The following is a 15,954-nucleotide window of genomic DNA, read 5'->3' on the forward strand; positions in this document are numbered from 1 at the left end:
TCACCATGCTGGCCAGAGCGGGCAAAACCACTCCAACAAATACAATTTCCACCTCCCTCCTCTCTACCATCCAGTTAAGTGCCCGGTCTCCCGTTTCTCACACTAGGTAAACGCTACAGGAAAGTGCAGCTACTTTCAGAAATCACCTCAACCTGAGAGAGACAATGATTATTAGAGATGGCATTGCTCACTACTGGCAAGTAAGCCTGGAGATAAAAGAGGACACGTCTGTTCCCACTTCCCACAGCTATCCCACCTAGCCTTACCTCCTGCTGGGTCTTCAAATGGGTAACAGAAACTACTCACAGCTACGCATACCTGTTAGCTGGAACCAGAGTGTGACACACAGAATTTACTCCAGCAACTAGACAAGCTCAGAGTTAAGCACTCCCGCCAGATAGCCTGCATCAGAGGAAAAAACAACTTTCCCCACCCACAAATCATGTCCCTGAACAGTCAGTTTACTGCTTAGAAAATAAACCTCAAGTGCATTTATTAGTGGTAGGCCAGCGGCACCATTTCACACTCAAATGAGAGTTCCTGGGTGAAACAAATTTCAGCAGAGAACATGCTTTATTGAAGAGTAGATATAGAACAGCACATTCTACCACATTTGGGGAAGGGTTAGCTTCTGTAAAAGGCCTTTACCCCTTAAGAAAACCCCCAGTGAAATTGCTTTTGGGTAAATTTTAACAGTGACACTGAAACTGGCAGGGAGCTGCCACTGAACATGCTTAAAGTTAGCTCCCCCCAACCCACAGTGAATATAAGTAGTGTACAAAGATGACAAGAGAAAGGCACAAATGACCAGAGTTAGGATTGTGGGAAGGGCTCCACATGAAGACAGCGGTGTTGCCGGAGACCAAGTTGGGAAGGGTGACATGTCATACATCAAAAGCTGCCCCAAGATAGCAGGTTATAATGGGCTAGAGAAATTAGAGGGAGCATCTCTTCCTTCACTTAAACGACACCAAAAATAGAGGAGACCAGAGAATGGGGGGTGGTGGTAAATCCCAAAAAGGAAATGGAGTTCTTGGAAGGGCATAAGCACTTTAGTCCTTAGAGGGAGGGTGAGGCACTGTTGAAAAGAAAAGCAAACCTTGGCAGGGGTGGCCATTCTGCCTTGCTGAGTCATGGGCTGAGATACGGAAGTCATTTTCAATCACTTCTCCAAGGATGTTCAGACAAAAGCAATGCAACTTATGTGCAACTTAGGTGTGCAATATCAGACCGGTACTGGTGAAAGGTTTCTGCAATATAATTAACCGGTTATCATGCAACATGAAAGGGAGAACTGGAAATTATTTTGGCACCTGCAAAAGTAAAAAGAGGCAGGGAGTAAAGAGAAGAAAACATTTACTACTGGGCACTTTCTCGTGAGGCAAAAAGTAGTATTTCATTCCCTTTCACCAAGATGTTGCCCACTGTTCACAGGTGAACTCAAATCCAAATAGAGAATCACCACCTCTCAATTCTTTTCTCCATCTCATTTAGAGCATATGCTGTAACCAAGACTAATCCCTGCAAGAGTCTTCAGAAGTATTTGGCTCTGGTCAGCCTGATACTGATTAAAAACAGGTCTTTCAGTAAAAATGGAGGAAATAACTTAAAGTGAGATGAAATCCAAAGGGAAGGGACCCCTCCCAACACACACTCAGAAGTGTCACCTCTTCCCTGCCCCTCCAAAAACACATGTAAGGAATAACTGGAAAGGTCCTGGTGGCAGTAACCGTACTTGGTGGTCTGGTGACCAGGTGGCAAGAAGCACTATTACAAAGTTTAGAAGACACGACACAACCTCATGGGGCCAGAGGAGAGAACCAGTGACTGGACAGGTACAGTACCAAAACAGAACACCTTGGGTCAGTGCTACAAGGGATCTGCACTCAAGTCTAATAGAGATCCCATCCAGGCAACCTCACTGAGGCCGAAACAACAGTTCCTCAGAACCAGCGTCTGCAGTGTACACGAAGGTCGGAGCCAGGACAGTCCTGAGGGGGATGGCCTTCCCAAAGGATACTGTACTTGCCAATCACAAGAGCGACAGAAATGACAGACAGATCCCTAGGGTACGGATTCCTACTGCTGGGGTTCGCTGGCTCGGAGTAACCGGTCACTTTAAGTGCCCTTGGGAGGGGTCCATTTTAAACAGCTTGGATCCATGGTTTTATTGGAGTTGGATCTTTTGGCCTCTTTGGCTATCCACTCATCAATGAGATCCTGAGAGAAAACAATGGGAAAAAAACTATTATATGCATTCAACTAAAACATCTTTATATGTGGATTCCAAAATGATTGTTAGCAAAGAAGAAATCACCAAAGGTTTCATAATATACTAAGGTGTGAGACAGGTATAAAAAAAGTTCTTTTGATTTACCTAATGTTCTCCTACCTAATCCATTTCTTCCTATTATGCCCTCAGCAAGACCTGAAAATCATTACCCATCTTCCCTTATTAAATGTTGTGCACACATGCTAAGTTGCTTCAGTTGTGCCTGACTTTGTGCAACCCTTCCAGGCTTCCCTGTTCATGGGATTCTCCAGACAAGAACACTACAGTGGGTTGCCATGGTCCCTCCAGAGTAAATGTTGTAAGTCAACTGAAAACATTTTTTAAATCGACATCAGCTGAGATGGCATTTGTTAAAGGAATTTAAAACCACTTCTGCAGGCCCTGAAGGTTATGGAGATTCTCCTCCACAGATGGGCACTCTTCTCTGATGTAAGAAAATCATCAAAGGACAGAAGTACAACAGTGCAACATAAAGCTGCTTAACTGGAGCTGTTGATGCTTGTGTCATCCAAGTGTGAGCCAGGAGCTTACCAAAAGCTTCTGATAAGGGAACAGTCAGAGACAAGCCTAACAATGAGACCAAGGAAAAGCTGCATGGAGTCAGACTCTTTAAAAAGGGAAGGTTACACTTTAAGGTGTGAAGGCTCCACTTTGCTAGGCCTCAAGAGACATAAAGCAATGAGTAAAAGGCTAACAGAAACTTTACCTGTCTTTTCAAAACTAGGTGTTTTCCTTTCCAATATTTGAGCATCTGAAGGGCTTGCAGAGTGCTGACAATGTCCACAGGATTCACAGCTGTCTCCTGGCTAATTTCTGAAACAGAAGAGCTACTTGCTCAAAATGCAGACCTCCCCACCCCCCTACCAAGGACCCTTTTCCATTGAAGGAAATCTACACAGACTCCAAATGTTTGGAATCTTTGCTACTTGACCCAAGCTGTCCAGAAGTTTATAAAGTATTCCTTTGACCACTTAAAATAACTACAAAAGAGGGACAGTACAGCAGGAAACCACTTTGGCTCCTATAGAAATTGAAGTCAAAGAACAAACTAAATTACTTCACTCTCGCATAAATATTCTGGGATGTTAGAGGTTCCGGTGTGCGCCAAATAACTTGAAGTTTTTCTTTCTTGCTTTTGTTGAGAATTTTGTGAAATAAAGTGTTAGCAACCTAAAATTTGAGAAACCAAATCATATAACCAGTCTCTAGGGCCAAATGCTTTGGAATCCTTAGGCACCTTAGTGAGTGGTCCACATTAGTGAGCCTTCCACTCTCATATTCAGATGAAACATAGAATGTGGCATTATCTTCGCTGATTACAAAACATGAACAGGGCCAAACAGAAAAGTCAGAATATTCAGAGGAGCAAACATCTTAGGTAACATTCTCTAAGAGCAAAAAAACCAACCTTTGATAGAAATCTCTTTGCCTTGGAAATTATGCAGGTAACGAAGAAGCACTTCTTTCCAGTAACTGCGATAGCTTATGAGCCCCAGATCTGAGAGTGGACGTTCTGGGGAGCCAACTTTTTCTTCCACTTTGGAAAGCAAATAACCTGCCAGAGAACAATGCAGATACTGTATCTCATCCTAATAAGAACAGCATACCAAAATGGATAAAGATTTAAGGAGTAGAGTCTGCTTGGCAATATCCATCAGGGTTCAGTCATTTAACGCAATGCTATGTATTAGCTGTAGTATAGTTGACTGCCTTTGTACAAACAAAAGGGGACTAATGTGTTTTCACGTTTACTTATAATGGACATTTAATATAAAAGCCTTCTAGTGGAAGCCTGCACTAGAAACTTATTACCTCAGAACTTGCCTGGTGGTGCAGTGGACAAGAATCCTCCTGCCAATGCAGGGGACACGGGTTCAATGCCAGGTCCAGGAAGATCCTACATGCTTCGGAGCAACTAAGCCTGTGCACCGCAACTGAGGAGCCTGCACCCTAGAGCCCAAGAGCCGAAACTACTGAGCCTGAGTGCCTAGAGCCTGTGCTTCGTAATAAGAGAAGCCACCGGAATGTGAAGTCTGAACACCACACCAAAGAGTAGCCCCGGCTCGCTGAAGCTAGGAAAGCCCAAGCAAAGGAACAAAGACCCAATGCAGCCAAAAATAAAATAATTTAAAAAAAAAAATTTTTTTTTTATGTAACCCTAAAAACTCTTAAAAGAAAAAAGGAATGGATTATCTCAGTACTGCCTATGAAATATTGGTAGTGGGCAGCAGATGGGAATAGACATGATCTGAATTTCACAAAGTCTCCAGTTTTAACAGCTAAACATCTAACTTTCAACACCAGGGGGATGCAGTCAGCAAACTCATACTTCAGGAAACTCAAACTACTATTTATTTAACCAACTTAAATAAATAGCAAAGAAAAGAAAGAGATGGGGCAGGGAACCTCTAAACTAAAAACTGATTTATAAGCTACACAGTTCTATCTCTATCTGAGTAAAAACAACTTCTTTTTTTTTTAAAGAACCAAATCACAAAATAATGAACATTTGAATAGTATATTTTATGACATTAAGGAATTTTTTGTTTTGTAGGGCTTTTTAGGTATAACAGACCTTATACTTTTAGAGATGCCAAGATAACTGAGGGTGGGACTATAGGTAAAACAAGACTAGCCATAAAATGGTGACCATTACAGGAGGATTTATTATACTGTTATGCTACTTTGGTGTATGTTTGAAAATGTCCACAAAGTTTACAAAATAGTTGTTACCTATTCAAAGATACACAACCCCCTCAACTCCATTAGTGGATTAGGCCATTTCCTGATTTATCTCTAACCAGGTGGCTTTAAAAAAAAAAAGGATCAAAAAGCTGATTCTAGGAATTCTAATTTGACCAAAATACATCATGTTACAGTGAACATGGAATAAAATACAGCTGAATCTCATTATTTACAGTAAATTATATTCTATAAAGTCACAGCAAACACTGAATAAGCTATATTGAACCATTGCTCTTGGGGTAAATACAGGGTTAGGTTCCTGTGGGCCCCTCGTCACATTTTCATCAACCAATCAATATATAACCAACTTTGTTTTATGCATTTTTATTTAAAGACACCTATTTAATACATACTGTTGACTTAACACTGAACTAAAAGCCAACAGCACAATCACGAATGCCTAAATAAAAACCTGTCTATAAAACACATTTTCTCTGGAAGGCACATCACAGCCTTACTAGACAGTACTTCAGCACTGTGCTCAGGGGCCACTGAAAACCAACAGGGAATTCCAGTGGCTGGGACTCCACCCTTTCACTGCTGAGGGCCTGGGTTTGATCCCTTGTCAGAGGAATTAAGAGCCCACAAGTTATGTGGCATGGCAAAAAAATAATAATAAAAGATAAAAATAGCAACAAAAAGCATAAAAATATGAACAACATGGCTCTAAAGGACACCAGCTTAAACAAAGCCCAAATAAGTATCTGTTTGACCTCATCTGGAAACATGTGGTTACTTTTTTTTCCCTGCCATGTGTATGTTCTTTGATTTTAGGGTTACAAATAAATTTTACCGAGTAGGCAAATTCCCAAATACAGCATTCATGATTAATAAGACCCAAAGCCTCTATCAGGTACACGAATGCCTTTAGAGAACAACTTACAAAACTGAACTTAACACCCATAAACAAATTCGAAGCTTTACAGATGAATGTGCTATTCATCGGAGAAGGCAATGGCACCCCACTCCAGTACTCTTGCCTGGAAAATCCCATGGATGGAGGAGCCTGGTGGGCTACAGTCCATGGGGTCGCTGAGAGTCGGACACGACTGAGCGACTTCACTTTCACTTTTCACTCTTATGCATTGGAGAAGGAAATGGCAATCCACTCCAGTGTTCTTGCCTTGAGAATCCCAGGGACAGGGGAGCCTGGTGGGCTGCCGTCTATGGGGTCGCACAGAGTCGGACACGACTGAAGCGACTTAGCAGCAGCAGCAGCAGCAGCAGCAGTGCTATTCATAAGTCTCACATTAGGATAATACTAAAGAGCTTACTTTACTATCCTCTATATCTCAGCAGACTATTAGGTACCAACTCAGGGTCCTGTATTCATCTGAGTGTTCAATGTGTATCAGGCCAACTGACAATGTTCAGGTTTTTTCCACTTACTCACTCACTTAATATGAGTGTAATTCCACTATATGCCAGGAATTGTGAAGACAGACCATAGGACAAAAAGACAATACAATAGTCCCTGCTTGTGCAACTTAGGACTTGGCTGTTTTACTTACTGAAATCAATAAGCATCTTGCCATAGCCCTGTCTCATGTACTGAGGCATGGTAAGGATACAGGATACATTGTAGTTGAGGAATGAATTCTTTTCCTAAAATCAAGAGCAAACAGATGAGAAGATTAGAAGAATACGGGACCAAAGGTGTCTCAGCAGTCCCAGATACAAGCAAGGCTGCTTGCAAAATATATGCTAACTAGTCCTGGGAAGTGGCTGTCAGGCCTCATAGCTGGTATATCCACACCCTTTATGCTGATGATCTCAGGGTTTCCCTAGCTGAGACCTCCAGTCTCACCTTAAGGGCAATGACTCTAGGATTCTTTTTTAGAGGCAAAGAGCAAGGCAAGAAGGTTTAGAACACTGAATCCAGTCTAGAGTAGCACTCTTTAAATCACATATTGTATGATTCCATTTATGTGAAATGTCCAGAATATGCAAGCTTAAACAGAGACAGTGGGCCTGCAAACAGAATGAGTGGAAATGAGGAGTGACTACTTATGGGTACGGTGTTTCAAACTGGGAGTAACAAAAACTGATAGTGGTGACTGCATGGTGGCTGCACAACTCTGTGACTATACTAAAACCCACGGCATCGTACACTGTAAATGAGTGAATTGTATGGTATGTGAAAATTATATTTCAATAAAGTTGCTGTATTGAAAAGCTATAAGCAAAATCTGGCCTTGAATCTTTAAAGGTGTAGTGGTGTTATCACTGAAGGAGCCCAGCTAGAAAACCAGGCAAAAGGAACATATTTCCTGGTTTTAAGCTAATAACACAGAGGACAGCAAAGCCAGGAGAGTTGGCTGGCTTGGATGGCAAGATGTGGGCTTGTGGGTTAGGAGGCCGGGTGCTGGCCAGCAACTAATGGGCAGCTTCAACCCACAAGTCCAGAAATGAATAAACCAAAAGCTTTTCATAAAGACTGCACATTTTCATTAAATAATCTTTGATACGTGGATGTCCACCCCACCCCCTGCCACCCTTTAAGAGAAGGGCAATCATCAATGCCCAGGGAACCGCCTCTTTCTGTCAGTGATTTGAGGCTTCATATGCCAACATCAACTATCCTGCTCTGGTCATCAGCTTCTTAATCTCCAGATCCCGCTGACCTTGGAAAAATATCCAATCAGGTGACAACCAGTGCTGTCTGCTTCTGTCATAACATAGAACAGGAAGGGTTCCACATCATAATATAATGTCTTGTGGTCCAGAAAAAGCTTGGCCAACAGGCACAGGTTTTGGCAGTAGATCTGGAAGTAAAGAAACAGCATTTATGTGTCAGCATGTGATTCTTATACTTATCAGATAAAGGCCTAAAATTAAAGATCACGCCATTATTGTTAATGAAGCAGAAACTGTATTTTGGCCAATAGAAAAGTTCTATCTTCTTTACAAGCTGGAGATAAATTTCTAAAACTGGTGAAAGTACATTTCCATCCCTTCTTCTGATATCACCATTTTTACCTTGTTTTTCTTGCCATCCACTTCAAATACAGAGATTGAACCTTTGCGATATATCTCATCACCAGGTGGGTGTTTCCACACACACTTAGCCTGTAAGAGAATGGAATTCACATCAGGCAAACAATCCTTCCCAGTAAGACTTGCTGCTCAAAAGGGAAAAGGAACCACAGGTTGAACTGGGTTAGCTGAGATGGACAGTCTGACAAACTGACAGCAAAATGGATTTTCTTCTTTTAGTGAAACAAAGACTTCTAAATTCACTGCAATATATTTCTGGATTTTTATAGTAGTTTGGAACAAGTTTTCTGGATTATTTTCTGGCGCTGCTCCAACCTAGGAGATTAGATCTTCTACTATGTAAGAGTAAGATAAATAAAAAATACCCAGGCTTATTATAAAATGGCTTGTGCCAACAGGAAATTCTTAAGCAGCTTATTTCCAGCAGCTTAAGAGTTGCTAAGTAAAGGTACTCTCACCTTTACCAGTAACTTCTCATTACCACCTAAACCATTATGGTCTTCTTTTCAGATTAGAAAACAGACCCAGTGATACAAACCATGCCCCGTCTCCAAATGTTCCCTTTGTTGTACTATACTGAAATAGGACATGTCCTTCTGCGGCTTTAGAAAAATAGGCAAGGAAGCCTGGTTGAGCAACAGGAAGACAGGGCTGGGGTGGGGGGTGGGGAGACAACAACTTGGCCACAAGAGGGCACAAGGTACCCCTTTCCTCACCTGCAAGTGCTCACAGATTTAATGCAGGGAAGCCACTACTGTAAATAGGTGACTTTTTGAAAGGTTTTATGTAAATACTTTAAAAAATATCATTAAAAAGCATATGTCTTTTCCAATAGTCATGTACAGTTGTGAGAGTTGGACCATAAAGAAGCCTGCACGCTGAAGAACTGATGGTTTCAAACTGTGGTGCTGGAGAGGACTCTTGAGAGTCCCTTGGACAGCAAGGAGATCAAACCAATCAACGCTAAAAGAAATCAATCCTGAATATTAGTTGGAAGGACTGGTGCTGAAACTCCAATACTCTGGCCACCTGATGCAAAGAGCTGACTCACTGGAAAAGATGCTGGCAAAGAGTGAGGGCAGGAGAAGAGGACAACAGAGGATGAGATGGTTGGATGGCATCACCAACTCAATGGACATGAGTTTTAGCAAACTCTGGGAAAGTGTGATGGTCAGGGAAGCCTGGTGTGCTTCAGTCCATGCAGTCACAGGGTCGGACACGACTGAGTGACTAAACAACAAAAAAAAGCATATACATGAATATTTTTTATGAATTTATATTCTGACTCTTTTAGTCAATAAAGAGTCATAAGGGCATCCATGGTGGTCCAGGGGTTAACAATCCACCTGCCAATGCAGGAGACCCACATGCTGCGTGGCAACTAAGCCCACATGCCGAAACTACTGAGCCAGCACTCTAGATAGAGCGCAGGCACCGCAACTACTAAAGACTATGTGCCTAGAGCCCTGCTCTGCAATGAGAAACCACCACAATGAAGACCCAGCAGAGTCAAAAATAAAATAGTCATTAAAAAAAAGCATGCCCCAATTTGTCACATATAAGTCCACATATTCATTCAGTAATGAGAGCTCCACCTGTGATTTGCTCCTGTCTCCACCCCTTTACTCATGTTGGCTCTTCCCAACAGTGAACAAACTAACACCATTATCTGTTCAGAAACAGAAGCCAAACTGTTGGCCAAATAGGCCAAGAAAGCCCATTTCTGTGATTATGCCTAAAGCAACAAGAGTCTTCGGAGGTATGAATTAAAATAGGTTTTCTATTCCGTGAAATTTGATTTTTATAACTTATATAATACAGTAGCTATTATCAAATATTCAGACTGTTTACTTGATCCTCAGACTATATATAGGCCCTTTGTTTTCTCTCCCTACTATTTCTTGCCTTTTGGCTACTTCATTAGTTAGTACCACTAAATAAACAGAAAGAAAAAAGAAACGGTAAGCAGTTCACATCAATAAAAATACCAGTCTTTCACATAGCAAACTCTGAATTAGCTTATCTTCATGGTCTACAATCATGAAGCCCAGTCCTCACTTATCACCCACCTGCCCCTACTCCCAGCATTCTTCCCTACCCAGTCTAGTGGGAGCCTACTGTGCTGCAGTCTAAAGGGCAGTCTTTAGACTGCAGTCTTAATTGGCAATGGTGGTTCTGGGCCAGAGTGTACTCCAGAGCTGGGAACACAAAAAAGCAGTTTTAGCACCAAACTGAGACAAATACTATGACAGAAACTATAGGAATGCTGGGCTATAGATTCAGCCACAATCACTTGTGACTATGGAAATAAGAAAAAACAGAGGTTTCCTCGTCTTACAGACCAATCTCCACCCCTGCTCCACGGCAGAAATTCAAGACAAGACTTTTCATTCCACAATTAGGAGAAGAAAAATGGCTTAAAACTATAAAATAAGGAATACATTTGTAAAAAAAAATAAATAAAATGATTCAATTGTTTATTCCTATTTTAACAAGAAGGCTGTTCAGAAACCAGCAAACATTAAACAACTCATGGGAAAGGCTGACCCAAGGACCTATTCTGTTAATTTCATAATTTGTCTTTCTTAAGCAAGAGTTCCTTCAACACACATTTATGGGGCATTTATTGCCAAGGCTAGTTGCTAGAGATACAAAGGTGAATCACATTGTCTCAGTTCTGTGTAGTGAAGTCCATCTGTTTTTATCCACTTTGAGTCAGAAAAACTGTGGGCAGAGGTAATTCATACCCCAGGAACAGAGAAGAGCAGGCAGCAAGAAAAAGACAGGGAGATGAAAATGACAGCATGTGTTTCAGAGCCACCCAGCACCAACCTTGCCAAAGGCTGTATACTCCGACTCTAATATGCGGCTTTCAATTTCCTGTGCCTTCATTCCATTTCTGTGGACCACTGAGAGGTATTTAGAAAGATGTCAAAATCTAGAATCCCCAGGCCAGTAAGTGTCTAATATGCTACTGGAGAAGAGCAACAAAATAGCTCCAGAAGGAATGAAGAGGCTGAGCCAAAGTGGAAACACCACCCAGTTGTAGATGTGTCTGGTGGTAAAAGTGAAGTCCGACGCTACAAAGAACAGTACTGCATAGGAACCTGGAATGTTAGGTCCATGAATCAAGGTAAAGGTAAATTGGAAGCAGTCAAACAGGAGATGGCAAGAGTGAGCATCAACATCTCAGGAAATCAATAAGTAAACCAAAAAGGACCGGAATCGGGGAATTTAATTGATGACCATTATACCTACTACTGTGGGCAAGAATCCCTCACAAGAAGTGGAATAGCCCTCATAGTCAACAACAGAGTCCAAAATGCAGTACCTGGGTGCAATCTCAAAAACGACAGAATGATCGATCTCTGTTCGTTTCCAAGGCAAACCATTCAATATCACAGTAATCCAAGTCTATGCCCCAACCACTAATGCCAAAGAAGCTGAAGTTGAACAGTTTTATGAAGACCTACAAGATCTTTTTTTATCATCAAGCACTGGAATGCAAAAGTAAGAAGTCAAGAGATACCTAGAGTACAGGCAAGTTTGGCCTTGGGAGTACAAAATGAAGCAGGGTAAAGGCTTACAGAGTTTTGCTAAGAGAATGCACTGGTCATAGCAAACACTCTCTTCCAACAATACAAGAGATGACTCTATACATGGACATCACCAGATGGTCATCACCAAAACCAAACTGATTATATTCTTTGCAGCCAAAGATGGAGCAGCTCTATACAGTCCAGCAAAAAACAAGACCGGGAGCTGACTGTAGCTCAGATCATGAACTCCTTATTGCAAAATTCAGACTCGAAGAAAGCAGGGAAAACCACTAGGTCACTCAGGTATGACCTAAATCAAAGCCCTTATAATTATATAGTGGAAGTGACAAACAGATATAATGGATTAGATCTGATGAAGAACCATGGACGGAGGTTCGTGACACTGTACAGGAGGCAGTGATCAAAACCATCCCGAAGAAAAAGAAATGCAAAAAGGCAAAGTGGTTGTCTGAGGAGGGCTTACAAATAGCTGAGAAAAGAAGAGAAGAGAAAAGCAAAGGAGAAAAGGAAAGATATATCCATCTGAATAAAGAGTTCCAGAGAATAGCAAGGAGAGGTAAGAAAGCCTTCCTAAAGTAATCACTGCAAAGAAATAAAGGAAAACAATAGAATGGGAAAGCCTAGAGATCTCTTTAAGAAAATCAGAGATACCAAGGGAACATTTCATGCAAAGATGGGCATAAAAAAGGACAGAAACAGTATGGACCTAACAGAAGAAGATATCAAGAAGAGATGGCAAGAATAAACAGAACTATACTAAAAAGATCTTAATGACCCATATAGCCACAATGGTGTGATCACTCACCTGGAGCCAGACATCCTGGAGTCAGGAAGTAGTGGAGGTGACAGAACTCCAGCTGAGCTATTTCAAATCCTAAATGATGATGCTGTTAAAGTGCTGCACCCAATGTGTCAGTGAATTTGGAAAACTCAGCACTAGCCACAGGACTGGAAAATGTCAGTTTTCATTCCAATCCCAAAGAAAGGCAATGCCAGAGAATGTGCAAACTATCACACATTTGCACTCATTTCATCTACTAGTAAAATAATGCTCAAAATTCTTCAAGTTAGGCTTCAACAGTATGTGAACTGAGAACTTCTAGATTTATACAAACTGGATTTAGAAAAGGCTGAGGAAGCAGAGATCAAACTGCCAACATCCCTCGGATCATAGAAAAAGCAAGAGAATTCCAGAAAAACATCTACTTCTGCTTCATTGACTATACTAAAGCCTTTGACTGTGTAGATCACAACAAACTGGAAAATTCTTAGAGAGATGAGAATAGCAGACCACCTTACCTTACGCCTCCTGAGAAATCTGTACACAGATCAAGAAACAACAGTTAGACCAGACACAGAACAACAGACTGGTTCTGTATAGTCAAAGCTATGGTTTTTCCAGCAGTCATGTACAGATGTGAGAGGGGAAAATAAAAAAGCTAAGTGCTGAAGAATTGATGCTCTTGAACTGTGGTGCTGGAGAAGACTCTTGGGAGTCCCTTGGACAGCAAGGAGATCAATCAATCCTAAAAGAAATCAGTCCTGAATATTCATTGGAAAGACTGATGATGAAGTGGAGGCTCCAATACTTTGGCCACCTGATGTGAAGAGCCAACTCACTGGAAAAGACTTTGATGCTGGGAAAGATTGAAGGCAGGAGGAGAAAGGGACGACAGAGGATGAGATGGTTAGACGGCACCACTGACTCAATGGACTTGAGCTTGAGCAAAAGGGAAGCTTTGAGGCAAACCTGGAGTGCTGCTGTCCATGGGGTGGAAAAGCACTGGACACGACTGAGCAACTGGAAAACAACGATCTAGACATCCTAGAGCTTATCGCCACCGTGGTCATGGACCTTCGGACAACTTACCATGTGTCGGCGGAGTATTGTTTGGCTCTTCATGTATTTTAAACAGAATTCACACATGTAAAGACGTCCCAGTCGTGCATATTCTTCAGGATATGGAGAATGGTACCAAGTATCAAGCTCATAGCGACCAAAAGCAATTGTTTTAATCATGTTGCTCCCCTCTGTGATTTGGCCTTGCAGCCTTAACTTCTCCTGTATTGCAGAGAAGAAATCAAGTTAAAGGAGGATAAGAATTAATCATTTCTATTGTTGTAAGCTGTGTGCATGCCACCACAACTGGCTATGAAAAAAATAATATCTGGCTTCTAGCTCATGAGAAACTTGCGATGAAGAGGACTATGGGGGCATGGGTCACCAGGAAGGCTAGAGAAAATGTACTGTCTACACCGCCCAGAGCACAGGTCTTGAGAGTGGCTTTTCTCTGCTACCTACCCACTTGGGCCTCATCTCTTGAACATCAGAACAAGTCCTTCGTAAAATTTTACTTTTTATCAGTCTGAAACAAATCGAATTTTAAAAGACCATTTATCACAAACTCCCTACACCTTAACAAACATTCTAAAACTAAACAAAAGCTTCTCGAGAATGCGCTTCATACATGTGCAAAAGCTTTTATAAAGAAAGCTGTATGGATCTGCATGACATGCACCCATGCTGGCCATGCTCTCAACTTGGGTCCTTTAAAAAACACTTTTGAAACAGGGATGATGCTTTAATTCTGGAATTTAAAGCTAGAAAGTAGAAGATATTTTTGAATACCTGTCCCCACTCAGTGGCTATGAGTTAGTCACAGAAATAATTCTGAAGAATAATTAGGCAGAGCTCTAAAAAGCTGGCCTAGGAAATGTTCAATACCAGGGTAAGATAGAGAAAACCAGCAGCTGTAGCCCAGCCTAAACAAGGGCAGCGATCAAACCCTGGCTCTCCCAAAATTTTAACAAGTCTCCTCTATGGAGCCTTATACCAAGGTCACAGGACAAAAATTTCTGTAATTAACCAAGGTCAGTAGCAACTGTTGCCATGAGCCTCCTGATCTAAATCAGCCAGGTCCTTTACCCTGCATTAGGTAAAATACCCACCCTGAAACATTCTAACCAATCACTTAATGTCACCTTTCCAGTTGAAATTTTCTCTGCCTTGAGGGTATAAAAACTGGCAACTAGCCGAAGAAAGGGGTCAGCTCTCCCTTGAGCCAGCCTGCTGTTCTAATAACATCTCCCACTCTAAGAAACTCTGTTCTCCTCTCATTCTGCCTCATGTCTGGAAATTCTTTTCCAACCAGCCCATGGACCGCTACAGAATCCAGAATTCTTAAATAAAATATTCGATTATAATTTAAAAAAAAAAAAAAAAGGAAGATGAAATTCACTTTACAAACTTTAAGTTTCTTTGGACATAAAGATTCTAAATATCTAAACTATCTGACAACAACCTTGATCATTATTCCTCTCCCATTCTTTTATAGCTGCAATGAAAGGCTGAAGCAATCCCACAAAGGGGAGTTCCTATTTAGGTTAAGAGGACAACAGAGAGGGGTACCTTCCAGTCTAGGGCTTCTCAGAACTGCAAATTATCCAACTGACACAAAGGGGCACCTACTGCTCTACCCAGATAACTACCTCTACCAAATAGGTCCTTCCAGGAGTTGAGGTGGAGAGGGAAAACTTTAAGGGACAAAGGAAGGGAGGAGGGGTAATTAATTTTAAATATCAATAGGAAGGAAGTCTCAAATAAGGATGGCCGGGGGAAGGGAAAAAGAGTCAAGCAGCAAGCTATGTTTAATCCCTAGCAAACTGAGTGCTAATTTTCCTTGGCAGTTCCAAGTGACCCTCACAAGTGGTCCTCACCTTGGAAGTTTTAATACTCACCAGATCCTCTGAAGCACGGGCTTGTGCTCTTCGGAAAAGATCCAAGTCATACTCGCTCGTCAGGTTTTCCAGGAGAGGTTCCCGAGTGTTCCCATAGGTCTGCCTGTGTTCCTAGGAAAATAACCAGAGCATGATACTTTCTGCTTCTAAGATCTTAACCTATTGCATTTCAACGGATGCCAATCAGAGGGCCAAGAATAACCATACCTATTTATTTAGTACCTACTATTAATATTTGCCAGCCATTATACTAGGCACTAGGGATCAAGTACAAAACAAACTATCAGACAGGTTAATTCCAGAAGATACCCACTACCCACTCTAGTGAACCTGGAAAGGAAATGTCCTAATAACCACCCCTAAAGGGAGTTTCATTCTTCAGAATTTTATGCTTCCATTTCTTCCTCTGAAAATGTGCATGGCAAAACAAATAAATAAAATATAACAAAACCCAAATGCACTACCAACTTCTAGAATCCTGAGATCTAGTTGGATAATCATTTAAAAACAAAACCAAATAAAAACTAGAATCTCTAAGCCTTCATTTCTAAGATTTTAGGCTGAAAATAAAATCTACAGGTAGGAAGGAGCAGCTGGACTAAGCAGGCTTTTGTAAACTCT

General features: G+C 41.4%; 1 protein-coding gene across 3 annotated transcripts in view; it reads right to left on the reverse strand.

The window, feature by feature from the left end:
* Positions 1-554: 554 nt before the first annotated feature.
* The window catches only part of KAT7 (lysine acetyltransferase 7), a 34,776-nt gene continuing 19,376 nt past the window's right edge, over positions 555-15,954 (reverse strand). For all 3 annotated transcript variants that reach the window (XM_005220530.5, NM_001076818.1, XM_005220529.2), the window contains 8 exons: positions 15,334-15,444; positions 13,466-13,657; positions 8,018-8,107; positions 7,663-7,803; positions 6,550-6,643; positions 3,702-3,848; positions 3,000-3,106; positions 555-2,220 (listed from right to left, as the gene is read on the reverse strand). In XM_005220530.5, the coding sequence (XP_005220587.1) occupies positions 2,119-2,220; positions 3,000-3,106; positions 3,702-3,848; positions 6,550-6,643; positions 7,663-7,803; positions 8,018-8,107; positions 13,466-13,657; positions 15,334-15,444 (984 nt within the window). In that variant the 3' untranslated portion in view covers positions 555-2,118. The remainder of the gene's footprint in view (positions 2,221-2,999; positions 3,107-3,701; positions 3,849-6,549; positions 6,644-7,662; positions 7,804-8,017; positions 8,108-13,465; positions 13,658-15,333; positions 15,445-15,954) is intronic.

This window comes from Bos taurus, chromosome 19 (genome assembly GCF_002263795.3).
Source record: "Bos taurus isolate L1 Dominette 01449 registration number 42190680 breed Hereford chromosome 19, ARS-UCD2.0, whole genome shotgun sequence".
NCBI classification, from domain to species: Eukaryota; Metazoa; Chordata; class Mammalia; order Artiodactyla; family Bovidae; genus Bos; species Bos taurus.